Here is a 23,996-nt window from a genome sequence, read left to right on the forward strand (position 1 = left end):
TATGAAGCTGCCTCGCTGCTGAAAGGAGATGTGTAGCCTTGTCTGAATATCGCTGCAGAGCTGGTAATAAAATTTAATTATTGATTTGCAGCTGATAGAGAGGCCGGGGGTAGCGTGAATTTGACCGAAAAGCTTAGATTCTACAGAAAGCAATAAGGAGATGGGATTTCACAAACACCACTTCATCTTTTGTTTACCACCTTGGAAATGGGTGGTGGTCTAGCACTCTTTTTTAATGGAGACAAATCAGAAGCAGCTATGTTTAATAAGGCAGGTGCCACAACATGTGTTTTTGTTCCTGCCTTTACAGATTTGCCTTCTTTTAGAACATGGGGGTTGTTCATTGAAGATCAGGCTGGTCTGTCTTGTTCAAATGATAAGTTATCTTAACAGCTAGGTCTGAATTAGGTCATGCCTTTTCCCGGTCATATTTCTCATCTTTGTTCTCTCCCAATACCCCTTAATGATTCGTTTGTTTTCAGAGTTTGTTCCTAATTTAACCTTTGGAGGCTGGCCCCGTCTGGGTGTTTTCCTGTTGCCAGGTGTGACACATTCCTGATTAAATGAGATATTTGCAAAGCACTTGGTATGGTACCCTACACACAGTAGGTGCTATACAAATGCTCAGTTCCTTCCCCCCTTATTTATTTTTAATTATGATCTCACTCACTGCATGAGATTTCTATAGAAAAGACAGTGGAGACTAGATAGTACTATTTTCTCATCCTGGAGCCTTTGTTTAAGCCCTCTTCTCAACAGAGCGACCACATTAAGTGGGGACTGATTTGCTGCTGTCTCCTCCTTCTGCTCTCCCTAGGCCCCTGCTTTAATCAATTTTCTCACTATTCTCTCCCTCACTCCCCTAAGCTCTATGGATGTGTCTGAATTTGATTCACAGCTTCTTTGGCACGAAGGAAGCAATGCAGAGAAAGCCAATGATTTCGTCTGCAATGGATCCCCAAGATGAGTCTGTCTAGTTACCTGAATTACTCATCTTAATCTAATGTCCCTCAAATGAGGGTGCTAGGGTGAATAAGAAGGGTTGTCTGATCGCACTACTCCCAGAGCTCAAGTCATTAAGGTTTCCCAGCTTTGATAATGGTTGTTGGATGTGTGTGTCTATTTTGAAAGGTCATAAATATAAGCTCCTCAAATACTTTCATTCAGATGTGAGTTGAAATAATCCTCATTGACCTCCTATGGTGTGTATGGCAAAATTTATACGAGTACATTTGGGAGATGAGGCAGGCAGGATACCAATTCCAGGAAGATAAAAATGGAGACACCCTGATGTGCAGATGCGTGTGTGTGTGTGTGTGTGTGTGTGTGTGTGTGTGTGTGTGTGTGTGTGTGTGTGTAGACTTCCTAGGTTACTAACTTGGTTCATCTAGAAGGTGATGACATTGGCAGGGCAGGTGGAAGGTTGAGACTTGTAGGTATGAGTAAGTCCCAGAGTTGTAGGAGTTTGTGGTAGCTGGCAGAGTATAAGTTTCTGACTGTTGTTTGCAAACAAGGACCACCCCCTGAGGGAGGGTAACTGAAAATGAGGCGATCAACTGTCTTAGAAGCCAAGAAGGTTACCGATGGGTAGTGTGACGCCCTGTTTGTTATATTTATATGAGAGATAAGAATGATAAGGAAGATGCCACAATGAAAAGCCATCAAAGGCTCAGTAGATAAAATAATACTTTTAAAACAAGCACAGGTTGTTTTTAAAAAAATATTTTCCCCCAATTACATGTAAAAACAATTTTTAACATTTGCTTTTATGTTTTGAGTTCCAAATTCTATTCCTTCCCTCCCCATTCCCTGAGATGGTAAGCAATCTGATATAGGTTATACATGTGTAAACATGTAAAGTATTTCCACATTAGTCATTTTGTAGGGGAAAAACTCTTGAACAAAGCAAAGGAAGGAAGGAAAGAAGGAAGGAAGGAAGGAAGGAAGGAAGGAAGGAAGGAAGGAAGGAAGGAAGGAAGGAAGGAAGGAAGGAAGAAAGGAAGGAAGGAAGGAGGGAGGGAAAAAAGAAAGAAGAAAGAAAAAAGAAAAGAAAAAATGGTATACCTTTAATCTGTATTCAGAGGTCATCAGTTCTTTTTCTAGAGGTAGTTTTCATCTTGGATCATTACATTGCTGAGAGCAGCTAAAGCATTCACAGTTGATCATTGTGCCATATTGCTCTTACTGTGTACAGTGTTCTGTTTTTATTCACCTCACTCTGCATCAGTTCATGTAAGTCTTTCCAGGTTTTTCTGGAATAATTCTGCTTGTCATATCTTATGGCTCAATACTATTCCATCACAATCATATACAACAACTTGTTCAGCCGTTCCCCTCAGTTTTCAATTCTTAGCCACCACAAGAAGAGCTGCTTTCCCCTCCTTTTTTTTTTTTTTTAAAAATCTCAGCATAGTGTTCTATTGTTGAGTCTCCTCCTCCTCCTCCTCCTTTTTACTCCTTTAAAAAAATGAAAAGGTCTGAACTAGAGAGTAAAGTTCTTGCTTATCTTTGCTTCCAGGTTTGGATGGTTATTAAAGGAAACAAGAAAAACATGGTATTATTATGATTGATAATAATAGTAAATACCAATAGTTAATATTTATAAGGCAGGTTTTAAGGTTTGCAAAATGCTTTACAAATATTATCTCACTTTGTCCTCACAGCCACCTGGGAGGTAGGGAAGTAGGTGGCATCCATTGTTATCCTTATTTTATTGACGAGGAAACTGAGGCAGACAGAAGTAAAATGATTTGCCCAAGGTCACACATAGCTAATTAGTGTCTAAGACAGGATTTGAAGTCAGGTGTCCTTGACTCCAGGTCCAACGCTCTGTCCACTGCGCCATCCAGTAGCAATAATGATTCCTTATAGAGTATCTTGATGAAAATGCCTTTCAAAAACATAAGCACACCCCAGGACAAAGTTGATGAATCTAATTATTGTCACATTATCTTAATAAAAAAAAAAAAGGAACTCAGAAAATGTTAGCATGGTGTCTGGTAGTCAGTCAGTCAGTCAAGCAGCAGTAAGGTCTTTCCCAGGTTTCAGCTCAAGAAATCACCCTCATGATGTCATTAATTTTCTTTGAGAAGGAAGGAACAATGATGAAGAGGAGGAGGAGGAGGAGAAAGAGGAGGAAGAGGAGGAGGAGGGGGAGGATGGATGATGACAACAGTAACAAGTTGCACATTCTATGTGTGAGGTCCTGTGCTAAGGGGGAGGATACCAAGATGGAAAAAAAGTGATCCCTGCCCTCAAGGAACTGACATTCTAATGGGGGAGTCAACGTGAAAACAACCCTGTACATTGAAAAATATACAGAGCAAATGGGAGGTAGCTAACTTCACAGTGAAAGTCCTAGTAGTGGGGAAGGGGGATGGGAGAGGCCCCTTGCAGAAGGGAAGATTGGAGATGGGTCTTGAAGAGAGCCAGGGGGCATAAATGAGGAGGGACTGCATTCCAAGCAAGGGGGAAAGCTGGATAAAAGCAAGTTAGTGGGAGGTGGAATATCACATATGAGCAACAACCGGGAGACCAGTGTTGACAGAATGGTAGATTATGTAGAGGAGAATGGAGGCTAAGAAGACTGGGAAAGGTGAGCTTAATAGATGCTTGTTGACTGATCAACTTTCTGAATGGAATAATTTGTCAATGATACAAAATACCATTACGATCATAAATCTTGAAGAACAGACCATAAGGAAACATCCTAATTATTAATTAATTAAGTGTCTCTGACTGTACATATCCTGTATATACTTTCTGTGTTGGGAAATACTAGGGTGGGGTTCTGGTGGTACAAAGATGGCCAAGGAAAGGTGATTTAATGTGGATACAGTACGAATACATACTGTATTATAACACATGACAGGTCAGAATATGATAATCAGTCAATCAACCAGGTATCTATTATATACTTGGCACTGTGCTGTGTGTGATAAATGCAAACCAAAGAGAAACATATAAAATTCTCTGAGAAATTCTGGAAGGGGAAATCTCTTTGACTGAAGGGACCTGGGCAGAGTCCATGGAAGACTCTGGGTAGTCTCCCTTGCGTTGGGCCTTGAGGGGAGATAAGAGTTTTAATCCAAGGCAAAACTGTAAATTGTCACTAAAAGCAGATTGGTTAAAAATATCTTCAGCTAGATTTGAGCAGCAGATGGAGAGGAATGAATGCGAAAGAAAGAAAGAATGAGGAACTAACATTCATTAAATAATGGGTGTCATTGGTATGAACACTGCATTACAAATCATTCTGGGGAAAGGAAAGAAGGGCACGGAAATGCTGAGGGTTAGCACCGAGATTACTGCTCAGATTTTCCTTGGGAGGAGTATGATTCCGAATGGCCAAGAAAGGAAAATAGACTGGTTGAGTTACTTACTTTTCTAGCCTGTATTCTCCGCCCCAGATTATCTTTGTTAAATCTTTTTATTACTCATTGCTTAAAGCACCTATCTACATGAATGCACGCTTTGGCATTCCTTTCATTTTTCTCTCTGGGAACTGATAAAAACCAAGGTCGGTTGACCTTCAATATTATATCTGCCAGTTAGCTCCTGTTCCTAAGACTCCACTGTCAAGGCACATCTTTGGAGCCTCCAGATAGAAGGGCCACAGAGCTGGGAAAAGTAGAGATTTCCCGTTGAAACAGAGAGCTCAGTGGGCAAATGAACTGTATGTTTTACAGCAAACAGAAGTGTTTACTCACGAAGAGGGGGTACATGAGGCAATGAACTTGATATATTTCAAGTGAAAGTGGTTAAGTTTTTGGACATAAATTATTTGGAACATGACCTCAATTCTCCATTTTGCAAATATATATTTATATATTCTGGTCTTCCTGACTCCAGGTCCGGTCTTCTATCTGCTGTGCCCCTCAGCTGCCTGTGTGATGACCCACTCAAACTTCAGACCTCTCCCACTTAGGGATGAACTAATCTATTAACTACATGAGGGCATCATGTCTATGAATGGGAGGGGTGGCAATGAGGAAAAGTGAGCATTGGCATCCTGTGAACCAGGTCTTCTGAACTGCCCCAAATAGAATTCTTGGCTCTAGCAACATGTGCCCTGGGATTTGCCATGTTCTTCCAAGGTAATTATAAGGAAGAGGACAAGTTCCACCCCCATCCCCAACATGTCCATTAGTGAGATGCCTGGTGTAGTGATGGCCATTAGGTTATACTTTCTAGTGAAGCTCACCTCCAGAAAAATACAGACAAAAAGTAAAACGTGTGAAATATCTCTTTTCAGCATTTCCAACCAGATTCCATCTTAATTTGGATTCAGAAAATGCTTTTCCCTCCCCCTTCCTTGTCTTTCTTTTCCTTTCTACCTAGCTTCTTAAAAACTCTTTGATACTAATAATAGTAGAAATGCTATCCGAATAAATTTCAAACCTCCCAAATACAGCTAGGTCTTTAGTGCTGGACTTTAAAGATAACTCCCCAAAGTACCAGGTCCAGTTCTTTCAATCACACCAGCCAAGGGCTCCTTCCATAAAGCTTTACTCTCAGAAAGCATGGCACCTAATAAAAAGAGATACAAAACAAAAAGGAGGGGTGTCATGGAGCAATGGATGGAAATGGCCTCAGACACAGGAAGATATACCGACTTTGGGACTCAGGACAATTCTCTTGGCTCCTCAGAGGTCTGGCTAACTCTCAACTGCTAAGACGGTGAAGACCTGCATTGGCAGAGGAATTCCCTATCAGGGGATCCTTCTAGAACAAAAAACTCACCTAATTTGAACCTTCTGGACCAGAGTTCTTAAATTTGTGTGTCTGTTTGTGTGTGTGTGTGTGTGTGTGTGTGTGTGTGAGAGAGAGAGAGAGAGAAAGAGAGAGAGAGAGAGAGAGAGAGAGAGAGAGAGAGAGAGAGAGAGAGAGAGAGAAAACAAGAGAGAGAGAGAGAATGAGGAAACAAAGAGAGGGAGGAAGGGAGAGAGAGGTGGGTCCCTTTGGCAGTCTAGTGTAGCCTATGGACTCTTCAGAGTAAGTTTTTAAATGTTTAAAATAAAATACATAGGATTACAAAGGAAAAAAAATTTTTTAAAAAGAAAATGTATGAGATTCCTTACAATATTTCAGTCATTGTGGCTTAAAAATCCATGACTCAGTGGCAACCTCAGAGAATTTAGCTATCTGGGTCCTCAGATGAGAATCATGCAGTCTATTGTTAGGCCTGTACTTGTACCATTTCTACCTTTAGTGGACTTGCAGGAGTTGGTGGATAGTTCCTTGTCATTGTCTGTGAGAAGTCAGAGTCATCTGTGGGTCCTGATCAGACCTGGTGGGAGAACTTTTGTGGAGGATCCTCAGCAATAAGTGTTTTGAGTCCACTCCCAGTCTACTAGACTGGCTCAAATGTTTTACTGTGATGTGGAGGTGACCAGGAGTTCCCAAAGATTACAGATGCCTGAGCAGATGCTACCATTTGAAAAAGACTTTGAATGGGAGCCCAAAGGACTGAAGATACTGTGGGCCACTTACCTCCTGCCAGAGAGGGGTTGGATTTAAAATGTGTTGCTGTTCAGTTGTGTCTGACTCTTTGTGATCCCACTGGGGGTTTTCTTGGCAAAGATACTAGGATGGTTTGCCATTTTCTCCTCCTTCTCATTTTATAGATGAGGAAACCAAGACAAACAGAGTGAAATGGCTTGCCCAGGGTCGCATAGCTAGGAAGTATCTGAGGTCAGATTTGAACTTAGAGGAGTCTCCCTGACTTCAGGCCAGGCACTCTATCCATTGGGCCACAGAGTGCCCCATTTAAAATATACAATGAGCCATATCTTTTAGGACTTGGTTAACATGAGGATTTGTTTTTGCAGATTGTGTATATTTATGATAGGTTTTATTTTTCCTTTTTAACTGTCCAGTTGCGGGGTGAGGGGGACAGTGGGAAAGAAAGATATTAGCTGTATGTGAAAATAGATAAATAATTCTTTTAAAAAATTGGAGACTGTCTGTCTCTTGTATCTGAGAGCAACCTAGCTAAATCTGGAGAGCCCATCTCTGAGTTGGAGGTAGGCTGAAACATTTTTTGGTCTTTGAAACTCTCAAAGCTCACTTACTAAGTTTCAGAGGAGGTGTAATCTGTCAGAAGAGCGAATGCTCATGAACCTGCAAATGCTGGACATTTGGTACCTCCTCTTCAAGTATATTTACTATGTTTTCTAAATAGACAAATTATGTTCCATTTGAGAAAACAGAGGCTCTGATGGCTAAAATAATTTGCAGTCTAGGCAGGACTTTGCTTTGATCAAGATTCTTGACTTTCAGCCCAGGGCCCAAATCCAGACAATTCTCTCTCCTACCAAGCAGCAGCAGCAGCAGCAGCAGCAGCAGCAGCAGCAGCAGCGGACAAAACCAGCCTTGAAGTGGGTGACTCTCAGCATCTTCTAGGTCTTTTATTCTGTCTTCTATACCTGGCAAGCAAAGAGGGGACACTAGGCCCATCCCTCCCCCCCCCCCCCCCCACTCTATCTCCAGTAGAATCATCATTCAGGCTACATGTGAAGTCTCTTTCTTCTCCTCCTTCCACACCCCAGAGGGGAAATATTGCTGCTCTCTCCAGAATAAAATGCCGGCACTGTTTAGGAGACAAAGAACAATGGCTCCCTGAGTTGGGGCTCCTAAGGTCAGCTGTCATTCTTGTCTCCTGGGTTTAAGGTCCTCCTAATCCCTTCCTTCTGCCGCAGATTTAGTCTGGGGGCTTGATAAGGGGAATAGCTGCTCTTGGGACCCCTCGGCTGGTCCAGGAGTGGTTGGGGGTCAGTCCTCCCCCTTTTCCCTTTAGAGGTCAAAGGGGCTTGTGTCTTTCTTCCTTACCTGCTCTGACGCCTTGGCACGAGTTTGGTTCGGGGGTTGGGGGGGTGGGTGGGGGCACCGAGGAGAAGGGGACGTTCTGAGAATCAGCCCTGCTCTGTGCGTGTGTGCACGCGTCCATACGAGTGTGCATGGGTGTGCACTCATGTGCCTGCGTGAGCGCGCATGCAGGCACTTGTGTGCCCGCTACTCCGGCCCCGTACCTGGTGGGAGGGCTCCTGGACGACCCAAGGAGCCCCCCAGCTCCCCTGTCTAGCTCTTCTCCCCAGCCTCTGGCTGCTTGCCCGCCTCCAGCACCGAAGAATGTCTCCAAGTGTTGAGAGCCGGTTACCATGGGAACCAGCAGCCGTTCGAGTTAATCATTTCCTGTGGAAAGTGTAAGGGGGTGGGGTGGGGGGGGAGGTCAGAGACGACAGTGTGACATTCCAGCTTCGTACCGGGCGGCCGGGCGGCCACGGGGATGCCAGAGCGGGCAGTGCCCTGTAGCTCCTCCCCAGGGGGCAGGGGAGCTGCCACCCCGGAGGGACCCCGGGCTGGGCAGCGGGGACCAGGTGAGTCACTGGCCCTGATGCCTCCGCCTTTGGGGGGGAGGGGAGTGGGACGTGGGCCCCCCAGCTCCATCTGGAAGCCCACCTTCAGGCTTTTCCAGTCTCCAGCTCGGCTCCCGCTCAGCTCTCTCTTCTCACGCCGGAGGGGCTACGCCTGGGGATCCCTTTCCCTTGCCCAGTTTTGCATCCCCAGGACACCCCGCTCTGGCTGCCAGAGATCCCCCTTAGGGGATCCCGGTCCGGCACACCCGGGTGCTGGAGGGAGGTAGCTGCAGCGGCCTGAGACTGGAGGGGCTTCGGGGGGCGGGGGAAGGGATGTGCTTTGAAAACAACCCCGAGATAAGTCTCCCCTGGATTTTCCTGGCTGCAAGCTTAGGGCTGCAGTTGGGCAGAGAGGGGCGGGGCTCATTTCTGCTTTAAAGCCTTCTCTACCGAGATTCCAAGGTTTAAATTCCCTTACTGGATTGAGTCGGGCGGACTAGCCTGGTCTCTGTGTACCTTGGGGGTGGGGAGAGGTGGGGATCGATAACTGAGACCCTCCTGGGTGATCTGAGTGGAAGAGTGAGGCAGCCTGCCTCTGGGGGGTGGGGGGTGCACACCTCCAAATGAGGCTCTGATGGACTTGGAGAAATACTGGTGCTGAGCTGGGGGCTCCGCATTCTCAGCTCCCTGTCCATCCCGGGGACGCGTTGAAGAGGGGTCCCAGGCAGACGACGTGTTTCGATTTTCTTGGGCAGCTACCAGGACGGAGGCTAGTTATTAAGGTTTAAATGCAAGAGGGCCAGGTGAAGAGTCTTCTGGGAGACTGTTTTCAAAGGAGGGGATCTGTCCGTTTGGAATTTATGCAGGCAGATGCCTTGCGATCGGGGGTCTCCTTTCTGCCTAGTCCCGTCTGTCTTTTGTAAGACTGCATTTTCTCCACCATATATCTCCATCCCCTCCTTTCCACTCCCACCGAAACCACCCCAGTTTAGGCCCTTATTTCTTCTGTCTAAACTATTATAATAATCTCCTGGTTTCCATTCTTCTAATCTTCTCCAAACTGTCCCACTAATTCCACTGCCCACCTGATATGTGCCTTTGCCCATAGCAGTTTCTCTACTCAAAAAACTTCAGTGGCTATCAGAGCATAAATTCCTTACCTTGGCATTCAAAGCCTCCATAATCTGGCTCCCATCTACCCTTCCAGCATTATCTTAAATGAATGTTGTTTGATCTTTATTCATGTACTGTGTTCCAGTCCAGTTGAATTTCTCTAGGTCTCTTTATAAATTTTGTTTTCTCCCATTTCTGTTCCTTTGCTTTCCCCATCTCCCATATCTGGACTCTTCCTCCTCTCTTGCCCATCTTTGGAATTGCATTTCTTTCTTCAAGGACCTGCCCCGTGTCACCTCTTCCAGGAAACCTTCCTTACCTGGCCCTAACCAGGTGAAGGGGATCTTTTTCTGGCCTCTCCTTCACACTACACAGAATCCAAGGAGTTTAGAGATAGAGGCAGTCCACTGAGTCCACCATGTACCTGAGAATCCTTCCTGCAGCAAAAGGTCTTCCGCGACCTTTAAGGTCCAAAGATTTCTATTCGGGGAGAACCTATTCCCACCCAACCCAGCCCATCCATTCTTGGATAGTCCTAACTAGGAAGTTTTGTCCTTATATGAAGCCTAAATCTGCCTCTTTCCACACACTGTGCCCCCATTTTTGCCCTCTGGGGCCAAGTAGACCAAGCTGAATCCTTCTTTTCATAGCTGGCCTTCAGATACTTGAAAAAGAGCCATTGCTTTGCCACTGAGTCTTCCCCTTCTCTAGCCTAAACACTCCCAGTTCCTTCAGCTGATCCTTATATGGTATATATACTCAAGGTCCTCTCAGAATGCCTTCCTGATTACCAATGGCCTTACCAAAGTCTGGCACCCAGAACTGAACCCAACTCCACAAACGTGGACTAGCCAGGTCAAAGTACTTAATATACTGTAGTTTTATCACAGCTTTTCATTTCTGCAGATTTTCTTCTCATTAGATTGTAACCTCAGAAGCAGGTTACATAGTTTGTCCGTCTTTGTGGTGTCTAACACGTTGAATAATAATATCCTAATAATAATATAAACTGGCATTAATATAGCATGTTAAGGTTTTGCAAAGTGCTATACGTGATATGTTGTTTGATTCTTACCACAACCCTGTGAGGTAGGTGCTGTTATTGTAATACATTTTGCAGGTGAGGAAACAGGCACAAAAAGTGACTCGCCCAGAGTCATACATCCATACATGAGGTATTTAACTTGTAGAATTGTTTGTCAATAGTATTTTTCTAACACTCGTCTAGACCTTTTCCTTGACCAGATGGACAGAGTCAGTATATTGAAGTCCGTATTTCAGATCTCGGCTTCCTAAGACAGGAGCATTAGACCAAAGTACATTCTCTACCCTCCCCCAACCCTTCCCCCACAGCCCAGCTTATCAGTACCTTAAGCTCAAGGAGTACATACTCTTGCAACCTGCTCGTCAGTAGCTGGTCTTTTATTGTGTCCTTGAAATAGGCCAGGCTAGTGGCTCTCTGAGGCTAATTGGAAACAAGGCCGTGGGTTGGCTCTATGGCTTGGCCAGCCTACCCTGACCTCCACAGCGCCCCATCCGCATGCTGAATACAGATTGCTGCCTTGGGCTGCCTCTGATAGGAATCTCTCTAGTCCCTTCTCCTCCAACCAGATTTGGGATCCGCCTATGTTTAGGGGCACATTCACACCCATGTTGGTTAGGTTTCTGGCCCGGTACTTGTCTTAGGCTGAAAGTTGGTCCAGGACATCATTAAGCTAAAAAGGTCTAGGAAGGTTGTTGGGTAGGGGACGGTCTTGTTCTCTTGGCTCAAAACTTTGAAGTTATTCTTGATTCTTTGAGGTTCTTGACTTCTCATATCCAGCGCTGCTGAATTTTGCTGTTTCTTCCTGTACAGTATCACCCTTCCTCTCTGTGCCTTCCTTCCCGGAGGTTTCTCTCACCCAGGCCTGGGTAGTTTCCCCCACCCCCTCTGACTGCAGCCTTCCCTTCTCCCTTCGGGCTTACCACCAGTCATCTGCCCCCCGAGCACCAAAATCAAGGGGTCCCTTTGGAATCTCTGATTGGCTGCAATACTGGAGGCAGGTGTCCAGCCATGATGTCCAAAGGCCCCTGTCCTCCACTTACCTTGATTTTCTCCAACCAATAATAATTAGAGTAACTCACAAGACTGCATTTCTTTAAGCATTTCAGTGTCCCTGTGGAAGCTAGGCTGTTGTAATCTTAGCCCCATTTTACTGATGAGGAAACTGGAGATCAGGTAATAGTCTAATAAACTAGCATGTGCATCGGTCACTTTAAGGTCTGGAAACTGCTTCCCATGTGTTCTCTCACTAGATCCTGGTGGATCAAATCCTGTGTGGTTGGTACTGTTATTATCACCCCCATTTTACAGATGAGGAAACTGAGGCTGAGAGTTGAGTGACTTGCCCAGACCCACACAACCAGGATGTGTCTTGAGTCAGGATTCGAACTCAAGGTTTTCTGACTTTTAAGTTCAGCTCTGTCTCATTTTAGATAAATTGACTTACCCCTTGACATATAGCTAGAAAAACTAGAATTGGAACTTAGACCCTGGTTCTTCAGTTTTGTGTGTGTGTGAGAGAGTGTTAATATCCTTCTCAGTAGAATCTTGAGTTTTTCAAAGCATATTCACATATATAAACTCATCTGAGCCTCACAGCAACTCAGGAATTGTCATTATTCCAACTATTACTCAGATTTTAAGAATGACTTGCCCAATGTCACATAACCAGAGAATTGTAAAGTGACAGCTACATGGATTGAGCCACTAGGTCTAGAGTCAGGAAGACCATAGTTCAAATCCAGCATAAGACATTTACTAGCTCGGTGAACCCAGGCAAGTCATTTCTCCTCTGTCTGCCTCAATTTCCCCAAATGTAAAATGGGGATATAAAAAGTACCTACCTGGAAGGGTTGTTGTATCAAATGAGAATATTTGTAAAGCTCCTAGCACATAGTAGGTGCTTAATAAATTCCATTTCCCTCCCCTTCCCTACGTCCTTTCTAGTCAGCTTGTATATGGAGTGGAGAACCTGATATTTAATCAGTGTGACCATTAGGTGACCTGGGATCACAGCTCTAGAACTGGAAGGAATCTCAGGTATCAAATAAACAGCCCAGGTCACAGTGGCTGTGAAAACTCAAGCACAGGCCAACCAGATTAAAATGTAATTGGGAGATACTTTTAAAAAATACAATAAAACATAGATGATGTTAATCTGTGGTTTTCTGAGTCAATGTATACCCACAGGGATCTGGATGTACAGGTCAGTGGCCCCCATTCTGTCGGGTTTAACACCACTATCCTGGTCCAACCCTCTCACTTTACAGATCTCTTTACTTGAGCTATCCCACAGGTCCCCTCCTTCTCTTCCTTCCCTTGGATTCCTGGCTATTCTTTTAACGTGGTTTAATTCAATTCAACATTTATTGAGCTCTGACTTTGTGTAAGCCAACATTTATTAAACTCCAACTTTTTGTCTATTAGGCTGAGGAGATGCAGAGACAAAAATAACACTACCCCTTTTCTCAAAGAGTTTACATTCTGCTAGGGTGGTGATAAATATAATGTTAATACAAATTAATTTGAGGAGAGAAGAGAGCACAACTGAGAGAATCAGAGAAGGCTTCCTGGAGGAGGTGGCTGCACCTGAACTGAGACTTAAAAAGGAAGCTAAGAATTCTTTTCAAGGCAATCAAAGTTAAGTGACTTACCCAGGTTCACAAAGCTAATAAGTGTCAAGTTTTGGCTTTGAATGGAGATTATCCTGACTCCAGGACTGGTGCTTTACCCACTGTACCACCTAACCACCCTGGAAGCTAAGAATTCTGAGGTGAGGCATCACAATGTAACCCACCTTGCCACACCCACAGGCATTGCCATGGAAACTCAGAATTCAGGAAGCAACTCTCTGGTGGTTAGGAAGACTTCCCCACAACTTCCAGGGTCCTAGGGACCTTGGACTTGGCTTGGGGCATACTCCCCAAACTGCCCAAGTGCCCTTGAGGTAAAACATGAATGGATGTCTAGAAGAGAGAGGCTGGTGAATTCTGGCATCACTTGTGGATCTGACATAATGACTTACACCAGGTACTGGGAAAGCTTGGCATGGAGGCAGAGGGTGATATGATGAATTTGGTGAACAGTACATAGTCTAATTTGGATGAAATAATGTATTGATGTGAAGTAAGGCTGGAAAGGCAAGATACAGTCAAAATATGGAGGGCTTTGTGCTACTGGACCTGGGGAGGTGGGATGCTGCATTTTCTCCTTCTCCCCTAAAAGAGCCCTTTTCAGCTCTGGTCCCAGAAAGATGAAGACTGAGTTCAGTCCTGGGGTTGCCTTGGTCTGTAATGAAGGTTGTTAAGCTCTTTCTCACACTTTTTGGTTCTTTATATATCCAGCCCAGAGTCTAGTGAAAATGACTTAAGACTTAGGTTTGGTTTGTGTTGAGGGTCTATTCTTAAAAGGGAGGTATAGAAATAGGTACTCAGTATACAATATGAATCAGATATGGTACAGCTACTACACTAAAGAAATGCTAAAAACAGAGACTCATAGGTGTGCCTTGACAGAGACTTAAAACAGGACATGGTGATTTATGACTACTCATAGTTTCTTGGGAAAGTGATACATAGAACACTAAGACATGTTACAGTTTGTAGGACCAGTAAGTGGGCATTCTACTTTTCACCTTGGCTTTGCATTGTCCAAACAGTTGGCTCCAGGACTATGTCATCTGGCAAGTCAGGTCAGAGGTTGAGCTCCTCCCCCTGTTGGAATTCATTCTTTCTTTTGAAGAAACTCCCCTGATGATAGTCAGTGTCCACCAAGATACACAGTACCTCCAGAACTCTTGAATTTACCAGCTTTCCTCCAAGACTAGACACCTCCATCTTGGAATTACTGTTCTTTCATGTATGCTTAGGATAGGAAGCCTATGGTGACAAATGTAGCTAGGATCCCCCAGTCTCAGGCTTAGCCAGCTTAGCCTACCCTAGCTACCATATGGAAGCTTCCTACATGCTGCTTTGTTGGGGGAAGAGTAGCCCCTCTCCTCCACCTTTCTCAGGAGAATTTTGAATCGTCCTGACATGATCCACAGAAGAAGAAGGAAGAGAGTAAGTGAGGGCTGGTTACTCCTTTTAAAAGATCCAAAAATCCAGTAGGTAGCTAGGTGGCCCAGTGGGTAAAATGCTGGGCCTGGAATCAGGAAGACCTAAGTCTAAATCCAGCCTCAGACACTAGCCGTGTGACCCTGGGCAAGTCACTTGCTCAGGCAAGTCATTGTTTGCCTTAATCCACTGGAGTAGGAAATGGTAAACCACTCTAGTATCTTGGCTAAGAAAATCCACTGGACAGTAGGGTCTACGAGGTCATGAAAAGCAGATACAACAAATCCAGCAGCCCTTCCTATAGTCAAGGAGGTGATAGACTTGTCATTTCAATGTCTTCATAACTCAACCAGCATCTCTGACTGTGCAAAAGCAAGCAAGGCAGTTCTGGGTATGCTCCATGGCATGGAAACCTCATTACATTAATTGGACAGGTTAATAGTAATACTTATAATAGCAATATTAGCTAGCATCTATGCCCACTAGAAGCCAGGTACTGTGCTAAGCTCTTTACAAATATCATCTCATTTGATCCTCACAATCAACACGTCTTAGAGGCAATAACATCCCATCATTGATAGGAATGACAAGATCCACTTGGGCCCCAATATCATGGTCTCCCAGTGTGCTACCTGAGAATCAGAAATTACATGAAAGAAAAGAAAGATGGGATAAGCAATGATGTCTACGTGAAAGAGGGGAAGATACCAAACATTTTCGGTGAAACAACCCCACTGAATTATGACTGATAAAGGCTGCCAAGAGGGTATTAATCACTACTAGCACATATGCTTACTTTGTTGTCTCTATAAAATCTTTATGAGAATAATTTACATATGTATCAAGAGCATCCTTAATGAAAATACATGAAGAGAATGTGTAAGCCTCTGCAAACAATACTCTACAGGCATATGTAGAGAAGTATGAATTGGCCCCAGGTTAAGAAGGCCTGCTATTGACAGGGAGGTGTTCAGATGTGGTGTTTACATCAAACCCCACAGCAATTTTATGCCCCCTAAATGGGATTCACAGTAATTCAAAAGGGTTCTGCATAATGATCCATATGGGAAAAAAAAACTCAACCAAGTGAAGGATTCTTATTATTCAGCCAGTGATATACACCCCATTGAACTGGATCATTTGAACACACATTTTATAAAGATCCGTCAAGGCAGGGGTTTGTTTTTGGTTGAGTGTTTGTTCCCCCAGTGCCTAGCACAGGGTTCTGCATTTATTCAGTAATTCATATCCATTTGTTGGATTGGATTAGATTGGACAGGAATACAGCTCCATGGTGAGTTAGGCACAGAACTGAATGGGCTGAGGAGAATGGGCCAGATGGCATTTGTAAAACTTAACAGTTCTTTCGTTGATTCCTCAGCTTCTCCCTGAAACAAAAACATATACCCCTTGCTGGTCTTCCAGTGCTGGCCCCAATCTCTGAAGAATCAAGCTTGTGGTTACCCAGAAGGGACAGGAAGATGAAAAGAGGAGCAGAACTGTCCCTGCATATTCCCATTGACCATTTGAGTCAGTGTGAAGCAATGTGAAAGGTAGCCACAGTTCGTTAGGAAAGAAGAGGGACAAGTCATGTGGCATGAGCCAGGGATAACAACTCGGCAAATTGCTGGTTGTGTTGGTACCTGAGTGATGTGAAGAGATCTGGAGGAAGGCACTCAATATTCTGGGTGTATCCCTTTGGGGATGATTCATGGAGGAGGTGGGGAAAGTGGGCAAGAGTCATATAGAATGAAGAAAGGTAGATGGGTTGTAATTTTCACCAGTGGAGGGAATCCTCATGTTGAAATTTATTGAAAGGTTGAAGAAATGGAGGAAGTGTGAGAAAAGAGTAGCATTAGAACTCGCCTAAGACAAAAGGGGTTGTGTCCCAGTTTCCAACATCTTGGGAGTGGGGTGAGGTTCTTCCCTTTGGTTTAATGGACTTCTCACTACTCCCAACCGCAAGCCAGCCACCTGACTACTGGCCCACTGCCCCATCTGTCCTGGGCTGCCATATTCCAGGGTCCCATGGCTGCCAGGCCCATGTTCTCAGGACTCCTTCCCATCAGGGTCAGGTGTACTGCTGTTCGGTGGGCTTTTCTTTTTGTGTATTCCCAACACTTAATAGAATACCTGGCACCTAGTAGGTGCTTAATAAATGCTTACTGACTGACTGACTGGCTGAATGAAACTTAATGCACTATAGAAATGTTAGTTGTTATTATAGCTTTTTCAGGAACATGTTTGTATATATTTAAGCACCAGGCTTCACAGTGGAGAAACTGAGGTACAGGAAAGTCTGAGACTGACAGGGCATACTATCTAACAGGTTTTCTTTTTTCCCAAGCAATCACCCTGGGATGAGTCTGCTTTAATCAGGGTAATGAAGATTGTTTCCCATTAATTCACTTAACTGACTGGTTTATCCCCTGTTCCCTCTGGGTCCTGTTGGAGGGACCATCAAGTCTGGCCCCTTCATTTTGTAGCTGAGGAAGTGAGGGCCAGAGGATAGGCAGTGACTGAAGAAAGGCCCCCTCCTCAGGGACAAGAGCCTGGATTAAATCCTGCTTCTTGTCTGGTTGTGTCTGGTCACTCAGGGAAAGACCCAGCTAGAGGCTGAGGGGGAAACTCTGCTTCAGCTGTTGTCTGTCCCTAGATCAGGTGACACATCCCCAGACCCTCACCCAGAAGGCTCTTCTGTGGGCACATTTTTAAAGTTCTGAAGCCAGCCTCTTGGACAGAGCTACCTCAGGGCCTGCGCTGCCTCTTCCTGGGAAGCCACCCTTGCTTCATCCTTTCTCCTCTTCCTCTTCAGGTCCCCAGGAGCCTGTGGGCCATTGAACCCCGTGCCATGATTACATCTCTAAAGACCTGGAATCCGGGCACCGCTCCCTCTGCCAGGGCCCTGTGGAAAGGAAGCTGTGCCCAGGACAGTGGGGATCCTGTGATGGCCAGCCCCGCCTCTCCATGCTCCCGCCCTTTCCCACACGCCAGCCAGGGGAGGTGGAGAACTGGTGAGTCCGCATTTTTAAAATGTTTTTTTTTTTTCCTCCAGATACCAGAGATGAGACTAAAGTCTCCCACTGAATCCTAAACCCAGTCATAAGCAGGCAGGTAATTACACGGTAGCCGGCGAGCTGCCCAGGAGCTCTAGCCGAGCCTCCCCGGGAATCTGGGTATCCTCCTTTCTTGTTCTGCCTGCACGGCAAAGTCTTGAAGGGAAAGTTAAACTTTAACAATCCGTAGCCAAAAGAAAAAAAAAGAAAAAGGAAAAGAAAAATAAAGGTGTGATGTCTGAGCTGCCCAGGTGGCCCTAGACTGGTTTCCTTTTGTCCTTCACCTGGAAGTTCTTGGTTTCGCTCCTTTTATTTCTCCCTCAGACTCGTAAACAAGGTAAGTGAAGTGTCTGGTTAATGTTTTCTTTGCAGGCTTGTGACATTTGATCCTGCTCCAGGCTCTGTTTGTGGGTTGTGTTCAGAGTGGATGGGGAACAGTCCAGGGCATCCCAAGACTGTTTTAGGGTCTCTAGGGGATTTCTCCAGGGTACTTACTTCCAAGTACTGGAATGGACTTCCTGGGAAGGAACTCGGAGGATTGGCAATGGGGAAGTCCTAGTGTGGCTCACCTCATCTGCTGCCCAAGTTCAGACTCATCCGGCAGCTCATTTGATCTATCTTTCTGGGCCACACCAGCCTCCCTGTTCCCCTTTCACTGATACTGGGGGACTTGACGAAGGGCCATCGAGATGGGAGCTAAATAGTCTGGTGGAGTTTTAAAGGCAGCATTGTCTGGAATCAGGAGCTACATGTGACTCTGCTCTCCTGCCCAGCTTAGGTGACTCTCCTGGCATTCCATTTATTTATTTATTTTTGGCCCCAGAACAAAGGAGAAGGATTGGATTTTTTGTTGTTGTTTTTGGATGGTTGGGAATCAACCCATTTATTTCACACACCTTAAGCGAAAGTGGGTGTCATGAGGGTGGTCCTTGACATTGTTAGTGGGCTGGGCAAAAAAAATGTTCTTTGGGAGGTTTCCTTGAATGCTAGATGTGTCAGAGGCTAGTTTCTCAGTATCTCTTTCCATTTTCCTTCAGATCCCAGAGAGGAGACTAAGGTTTCCCATCTTCCCAAGAAGGAGGTCCCCATTTACTATGGGGCAACATAGAATGTGATTTCTCTTCTCTGGGAAGATCAACAGGAGTAAGATAGGATGAGGACTGAGAAAAGGCCACCCGATTGGCTAATTAAGAGATCACTGGTTTTATTGGTTTTAGGGCTAGCCCCAATCCCTAGTGTAGCCAGGAAATTGACCTGGTCTCCTTTGGTCCTAGAAAAAAAACCAAAACACTAGGGATGATGACACCAGCTTCTGTTTTATATTGTACTTTGAAATTCACAAAGCACCTGACATATATTAACCCGTTTGATCATCTCCGGGTAGGCCAGACCTCCTATGGGCTGAGCTAGAATAGGATGTGTTTCTCCGGCAGGAAGGCATAGTCAGTTGTACCACCCGACTCTCTTATTGCAAGGAGACAACCCCTTCTCAGCAAAACTTAGGCCAAGGGAACAAAGAGGTGAGACTTGAAAAAGCATGTGAGGTCTTTTTTTAGACTATAGAGAGGGCTTTTTTTTTTTTTTAAAGACAGCTGAGACTGAACCCTCACAGCAAGAATTTGTTTTAATGAGTGTCCAGAGAGGTCTTAGGAATCAGGCGTGAAATTTCCATCTGAGAGATGTTCAGCGCAGTGTTATCAGTACACTTAGGGGGTGAGGGTAGCTGAGATAATTGAAACCAAAACCCACAGTTAATCAACTTATCCATGAGTTTTAACCTCTCCCTTTGAACAGACTGACTAACAAGTGGCAGAAGGGACCTGGTGTTGCCCTATTCTCTTTCTCCCTCCCTAGGGTCCTAACAAGCAACTAAACTGGACTGAATATAAGGAAGCAAGAAGGGGAGGTAGGGAAATGACTAGGAATAACCAAGCTCTAGGAAACTGTGGCACCAAAGAAAAGAAGGAAGCCTGGCATGACCTGCTGAGAATCTCCAGTCACTCCCTCTTCTCTGTAGCCACTAAGATCAACCACAGAGCCTTGCCTACCTGGCTGATAGTGAGGCTGGGAACCAGGGCATGGGGCATGAAAGAGGTGCCAGCTAGGTTACATCCAATGTCAGCTTCCAGACTTGGAAGGAGGTCATTCACAGGGCCCATTTCCTTCTTTGTACTTATGTACTTGGTGCCTAGCACAGAGTAGCACTTAAAAATAATGCTGATTGACTGACTGGCAAAATCTCTTTAACCTGAGTTTTATTTTCTGGAAGGGCTCAGTAAGGATACTGTTGCTGACAGTGAAGAAAATTCAGGCCAGACCTCTACCCGACCGACCCTAGCTCAGCACCAAGCCCTCAGCGTGGACTGGCCTGGTCCTGGGAGCCCCCGGAGACTCTACCTGACCGTCCAGGTAAGGGCTCACCTCCGGGGGAGATGAAATCCTCAGGTCTTCAGAAAGAAAGGGGAGGAAGATGGCCATTCTGGCAAGCTGGGCTCTGTCCACTGTAAACATTTCAGGGGAAAGGTTATCAGGGGAGAGACTGAGATCTATCTTCCTGCCAGAATCCTTAGCACATACCTTTCTGGGAGCCTGCACGGGTGAAGCAATTTGCCTTATTAAGATATCTTATAAAGATCTAACAAGAGATGACAGAAGGTTCTCCACCTCTCCCTGACAAAGGTGTTGAACACAATAAGATGGGACTGTCAGTCAATTCTGCTGAGATCCACAGGCACACCTCAGGGAGGACAGGTGGCATTGGGCAACCTGGCCAGTGGCATCAGGGGCCATTCACACACCCTTTCACCGTTCCAAAACTTGCACAAAGTGCTGTGAAAACCGGTAGAAAAGGATTTCATGTGTTGTAGACCAGTGAGAATTCTAACCAAGACACAGCTCTTCTTGACGGAAGATATTTCCAGCTCCCCTCCCTTGCAGGTATAGAGATTTGCTACGGGAGTCAGTGTGTGGAGGGGTCATGGTTCAGTGAATAGAATGCTGGCCTTGGGAGTCGGGAAGACCTGAGTTTGAATCCAGCCTCAGTTACTTCGTAGCTATGTGACCTGGGCAAGTCACTTAACCATCAGCCTTGGTTTCCCCATGTGTAAAATTTGAGTGAAATAAGTGCTGTATAAATATTAACTATTTATTGTGATCACTATCATCATCTGTTATAAGGGGAAAATAAGTGCACCTACCTGGCAGACTTGTTGCAAGGTAATATTGGCAAAGAACTTTGCAAACTTAAGACGCTGTATAAATGCTCATTATTATTGATGATGGGAATCAGGAGTCCCTGGCCCTGCCACCTGCTAGCCCTGTGATTGGTTTCCTCCTCTATAAAATGAAGGCTTTGGACTGGGGGATGCCTAAGGCCCCTTCTGATCCTTTAAATATAGGGAGGCTGGTATGTGTGCATAAACCCATGCAAAGACTTATGTTACCCTGTGCTTGTACCATTAAGCATTGGGACCCAGAGTCAGGAAGGCCTGAGTTTGAATCCTGCTTCAAGTACTTACCAGCTTCTGTGACCTTGTGGTTAGCCTCTCTCTGTCTCAGTTGCTTCATCTATAAAATGGCAAAAATAATAGCATCTCTCTGTTCTCCTCATCCCCCAGCCTCACAGGGCTGTTGGGAGGATCTCAGTGAAATAATTTACTTACTATATTGAAGTGCTTTGTAAGCCTTAATGCACTCTATGAGTGTGAGCTATTTTAATTACCATGATCCTGGGTAAGTCCCTTAAACACTTCCAACCTCAGTTTCCTCATCTGAAAATTGGGAATGAGAATAACATCTCCCTTCCAGGGTTACAGTAATGAAAAATGAGGTGGTTTGTAAAGAACTTGGTAAACCTTAAATGCTCACCATCATCTTTATTATTAATCATAATAAATCACATGGGACAGGATAGGGCTATGAGCCCAGGAGTGAAGCATAGTTTCCTCATTTCCACTGTCAGTGCTGAACAGGTCACCAAGTGCAGGAAGCTTATGCTGGCTCAAGGTACCATTTCTGAAGTGTGTTTAAGTAATTTCTGCACCTAAATGTCTTTTTTTTGTAATCCTTTGTGCCTAAAAGGATGTTGGGGGGGGGGGGTATTCTTGTGTAGGAAAACAGCAGCAGGCAGTAACAACAGCAAACTTGCCTTGTTTTATTTCACATCTGGGGAAAGGCTGGTCTGAACAAGCACAAATTTAGGGCAACACTTTTGGTGTTTTTCTCTTTGCCTGGAGTTGTGGCACTGAAGGAGGGTGGGAGCTGCCTGATGACCTCCTTCCTCTAGCCTTGCAGTTCTGGGACAGTTGTTTTCTTGAATTTTGATTACAGAGGAGGCTGTGTTGTGGTTGGAAGGGAAGACTTACAAGGCAGCAGAATCTGTTTCCAATTTCCATTTCTGAGTTGCTGGGTAACTGAGCTTTTAACCTCTGGGCTTCTCTCCTGATACAAAGTGGGTCTGGAAAAATCCACTTTCTCTCTAGCTCCTGGGAAAACTTCTTATGTTTCCATGTGCTTTGAGATCGTGGATGAGAGGCCCAGCTGGAGAAACAAAGCTCGCTACCTCCTCATCACAAGACATATAGAAATTGGCCAGAATGCCAAGGACGGAGGGTGGGGATGGTGCGTTCGAATCAGAAGTGCCTTCCTGTGAGAGCCTGGTCATTCTTGGGAAATATGAGACAAGAAAGTAAATACCTGCTATTCTGGCAGACTCAAGATGGCAGAAATCAACTTCAGAGGTCCCCCTTACCCATCCCCTTCAGCCATTAGAAACAACTTAACCTTTCCAGGGATTGAACACCTCTGATTCTGCTGCATTGGAGCTTGCCAGGTAGCACAGTGGGTACAGGGCTGGTCCTGGAGGCAAGAAGACCTGAGTTTGAATCCAACCTCCGTCACTTACTAGTTATATGACTTTGGGCAAGTCACTTAACCTCTGTGTGCCTCAGTTTCCTCATCTGTAAAATGAGAGTCATGACAGCAAATGAGATAAGCTCTACGAGGTGCTTTGCAAACTTTGAAGTGCTATATAATTATTAACTATTAATAGAACACCATCATTTTTCTAAGTACAGACTATTTCATGCCCATGCTTGTCCTTTTAAAATTGTTCTTTCTTTTCTACCTTCACCACACCCCCATTCTCTACATTTGCCTGTTTATGGACAGGAAAATGTCTGTTCGTGAGGGGATCCCCTCTGTCCACTGCAGCTCACCATCTTTTTTCTCCTTTCTTCCATCTTCTCTTCCATTGCCATCCTTCACAGTGACCGGCTTTGATGAGTCAGGGTCCTGAGGGCTCTGGGGCTCACTGGGCCAGGGCATTTGCGTTATCTCTCTGCAGTCTTGGGAGCATCATGCTGAGCTTATTTGTGGTGGGAGCAGCTGGCTGAGCAGTTGGTGCGTATTCCTAGCTCTGTCATCATAATCCACCAAGAGACTCTGGGGCCCAACTTGTCCTCTATGAAGTGAGTTTGTGGGAATCGATGATCTCTGAAGAGAAGTGATGCCCTGTCATAGAGGGCAAGGCCTGGGTGCTTAGTGTGAGCTAATATCACCCAGGGATTGCTTCCCTATGAATGGAGATGATGGATCCTCCACAGAGAAACAAAAGTTACAAGGGGTCTGTAGAGAGAGCCTAAAGAACATGGGGGAGCATTGTCTGGTGGGAAGACATCAGGAGGCCTGGCCCTGCCTTGTCCTAGCAATGTGACCTACCTTTCTCTGTGAAAAGAAGCTACATACAGTGGATGTAGTGTGAGATGTGGAGGCAGGAAGACCTCGTTTTAAATCTGATACTTTTAAGTCTGATACTTTCCCATGCCTGATACTTAACTTGCTGTGAGACCCAGAGAAAGTAAATTAAGAGACCATGCAAATTATCCATAAAATGGAGATAAGATTATCTTAAAAGCCTTAGTCATAGGGTTGTCATGAGCCCCAAGAAGATACTGCAAGTAGCCTTGGAGTCAGGAGGACTTAGGTTCAGATCCTGTTTTTTAGCACTGCTAGGGGCCCCATAGTGCCCAGAGTGCTTGGCCTGAGTCAGGAAGACTCATATTCCTGAATTCAAATCTGGCCTCAGATACTTCCTAGCTGACCCTGGGCAAGTCACTTCACCCTGTTTGCCTCAGTTTCCTCATCTGTAAAATGAGATGGAGAAGAAAATGCAAACCACTCCAGTATCTTTGCCAACAAAATGCCAAATGTGGTCATGGAGAGTCAGACAATACTGAAAAACTACCGAACAGTTAACAAGAATTCCACTTCTATTTCAGACCCTTACTAGCTTTGTAACCCTAGGCAGTCACTATTTCCTCAGTTTCTTCATTTGCAGAATGAAGGGATTGACCTGACGACCTCTGAGGTCCTT

The 23,996-nt window shown here is 45.0% G+C and overlaps 2 protein-coding genes across 14 annotated transcripts in view; one reads left to right on the plus strand and one right to left on the minus strand.

Moving 5' to 3' along the window:
• Positions 1–1,706: 1,706 nt before the first annotated feature.
• On the minus strand, positions 1,707–13,259 carry LOC140521545 (uncharacterized). 4 transcript variants are annotated; one of them, XM_072636704.1, is made up of 6 exons: positions 13,167–13,259; positions 8,975–9,127; positions 7,831–8,193; positions 7,317–7,427; positions 5,458–5,529; positions 1,707–2,890 (listed from the first exon to the last, which is right to left on the minus strand). In XM_072636704.1, the coding sequence occupies exons 3-6, from the start codon at positions 8,159–8,161 to the stop codon at positions 2,775–2,777; spliced, it is 630 nt and encodes a 209-aa protein (XP_072492805.1). In that variant the 5' UTR covers positions 8,162–8,193; positions 8,975–9,127; positions 13,167–13,259; the 3' UTR covers positions 1,707–2,774. The 4 variants fall into 4 exon arrangements, 2 of the variants coding, with proteins under 2 accessions (XP_072492805.1, XP_072492806.1); XR_011972968.1 differs by having other exon boundaries at positions 1,707–5,529; positions 7,317–7,591; positions 8,031–8,193; XR_011972967.1 differs by having other exon boundaries at positions 1,707–5,529; positions 7,317–7,591.
• KIFC3 (kinesin family member C3) overlaps positions 8,234–23,996 on the plus strand; it is a 59,097-nt gene continuing 43,334 nt past the window's right edge. For 4 of the 10 annotated variants that reach the window (XM_072636693.1, XM_072636691.1, XM_072636695.1 and 1 more), the window contains exons 1-3: positions 8,240–8,378; positions 17,383–17,581; positions 19,893–20,032. In XM_072636693.1, coding sequence (XP_072492794.1) covers positions 17,419–17,581; positions 19,893–20,032 — 303 coding nt within the window. In that variant the 5' untranslated portion in view covers positions 8,240–8,378; positions 17,383–17,418. Of the gene's footprint in view, positions 8,379–13,332; positions 13,543–17,382; positions 17,582–17,643; positions 17,961–19,892; positions 20,033–22,890; positions 23,024–23,996 lie in introns of those variants that run through there. The other 6 variants (XM_072636694.1, XM_072636692.1, XM_072636699.1 and 3 more) reach the window with 6 other exon arrangements.

The sequence above is a fragment of the Notamacropus eugenii genome, chromosome 1 (genome assembly GCF_028372415.1).
Source record: "Notamacropus eugenii isolate mMacEug1 chromosome 1, mMacEug1.pri_v2, whole genome shotgun sequence".
In the NCBI taxonomy this organism is placed as follows: Eukaryota; Metazoa; Chordata; class Mammalia; order Diprotodontia; family Macropodidae; genus Notamacropus; species Notamacropus eugenii.

Coding starts and splice junctions, on each gene's coding strand:
- LOC140521545 (XM_072636705.1), bottom strand. CDS start 8,161: ATGGTAACCGGCTCTCAACACTTGGAGACATTCTTCGGTGCTGGAGGC. Junction 5,530..7,316: donor GCTGCTGCTGCTGCTGCTTG/GTAGGAGAGAGA, acceptor TCTTTTTATTAG/GTGCCATGCTTTCTGAGAGT. Junction 2,891..5,457: donor GATTGAAAGAACTGGACCTG/GTACTTTGGGGA, acceptor TGTTTTTGAAAG/GCATTTTCATCAAGATACTC.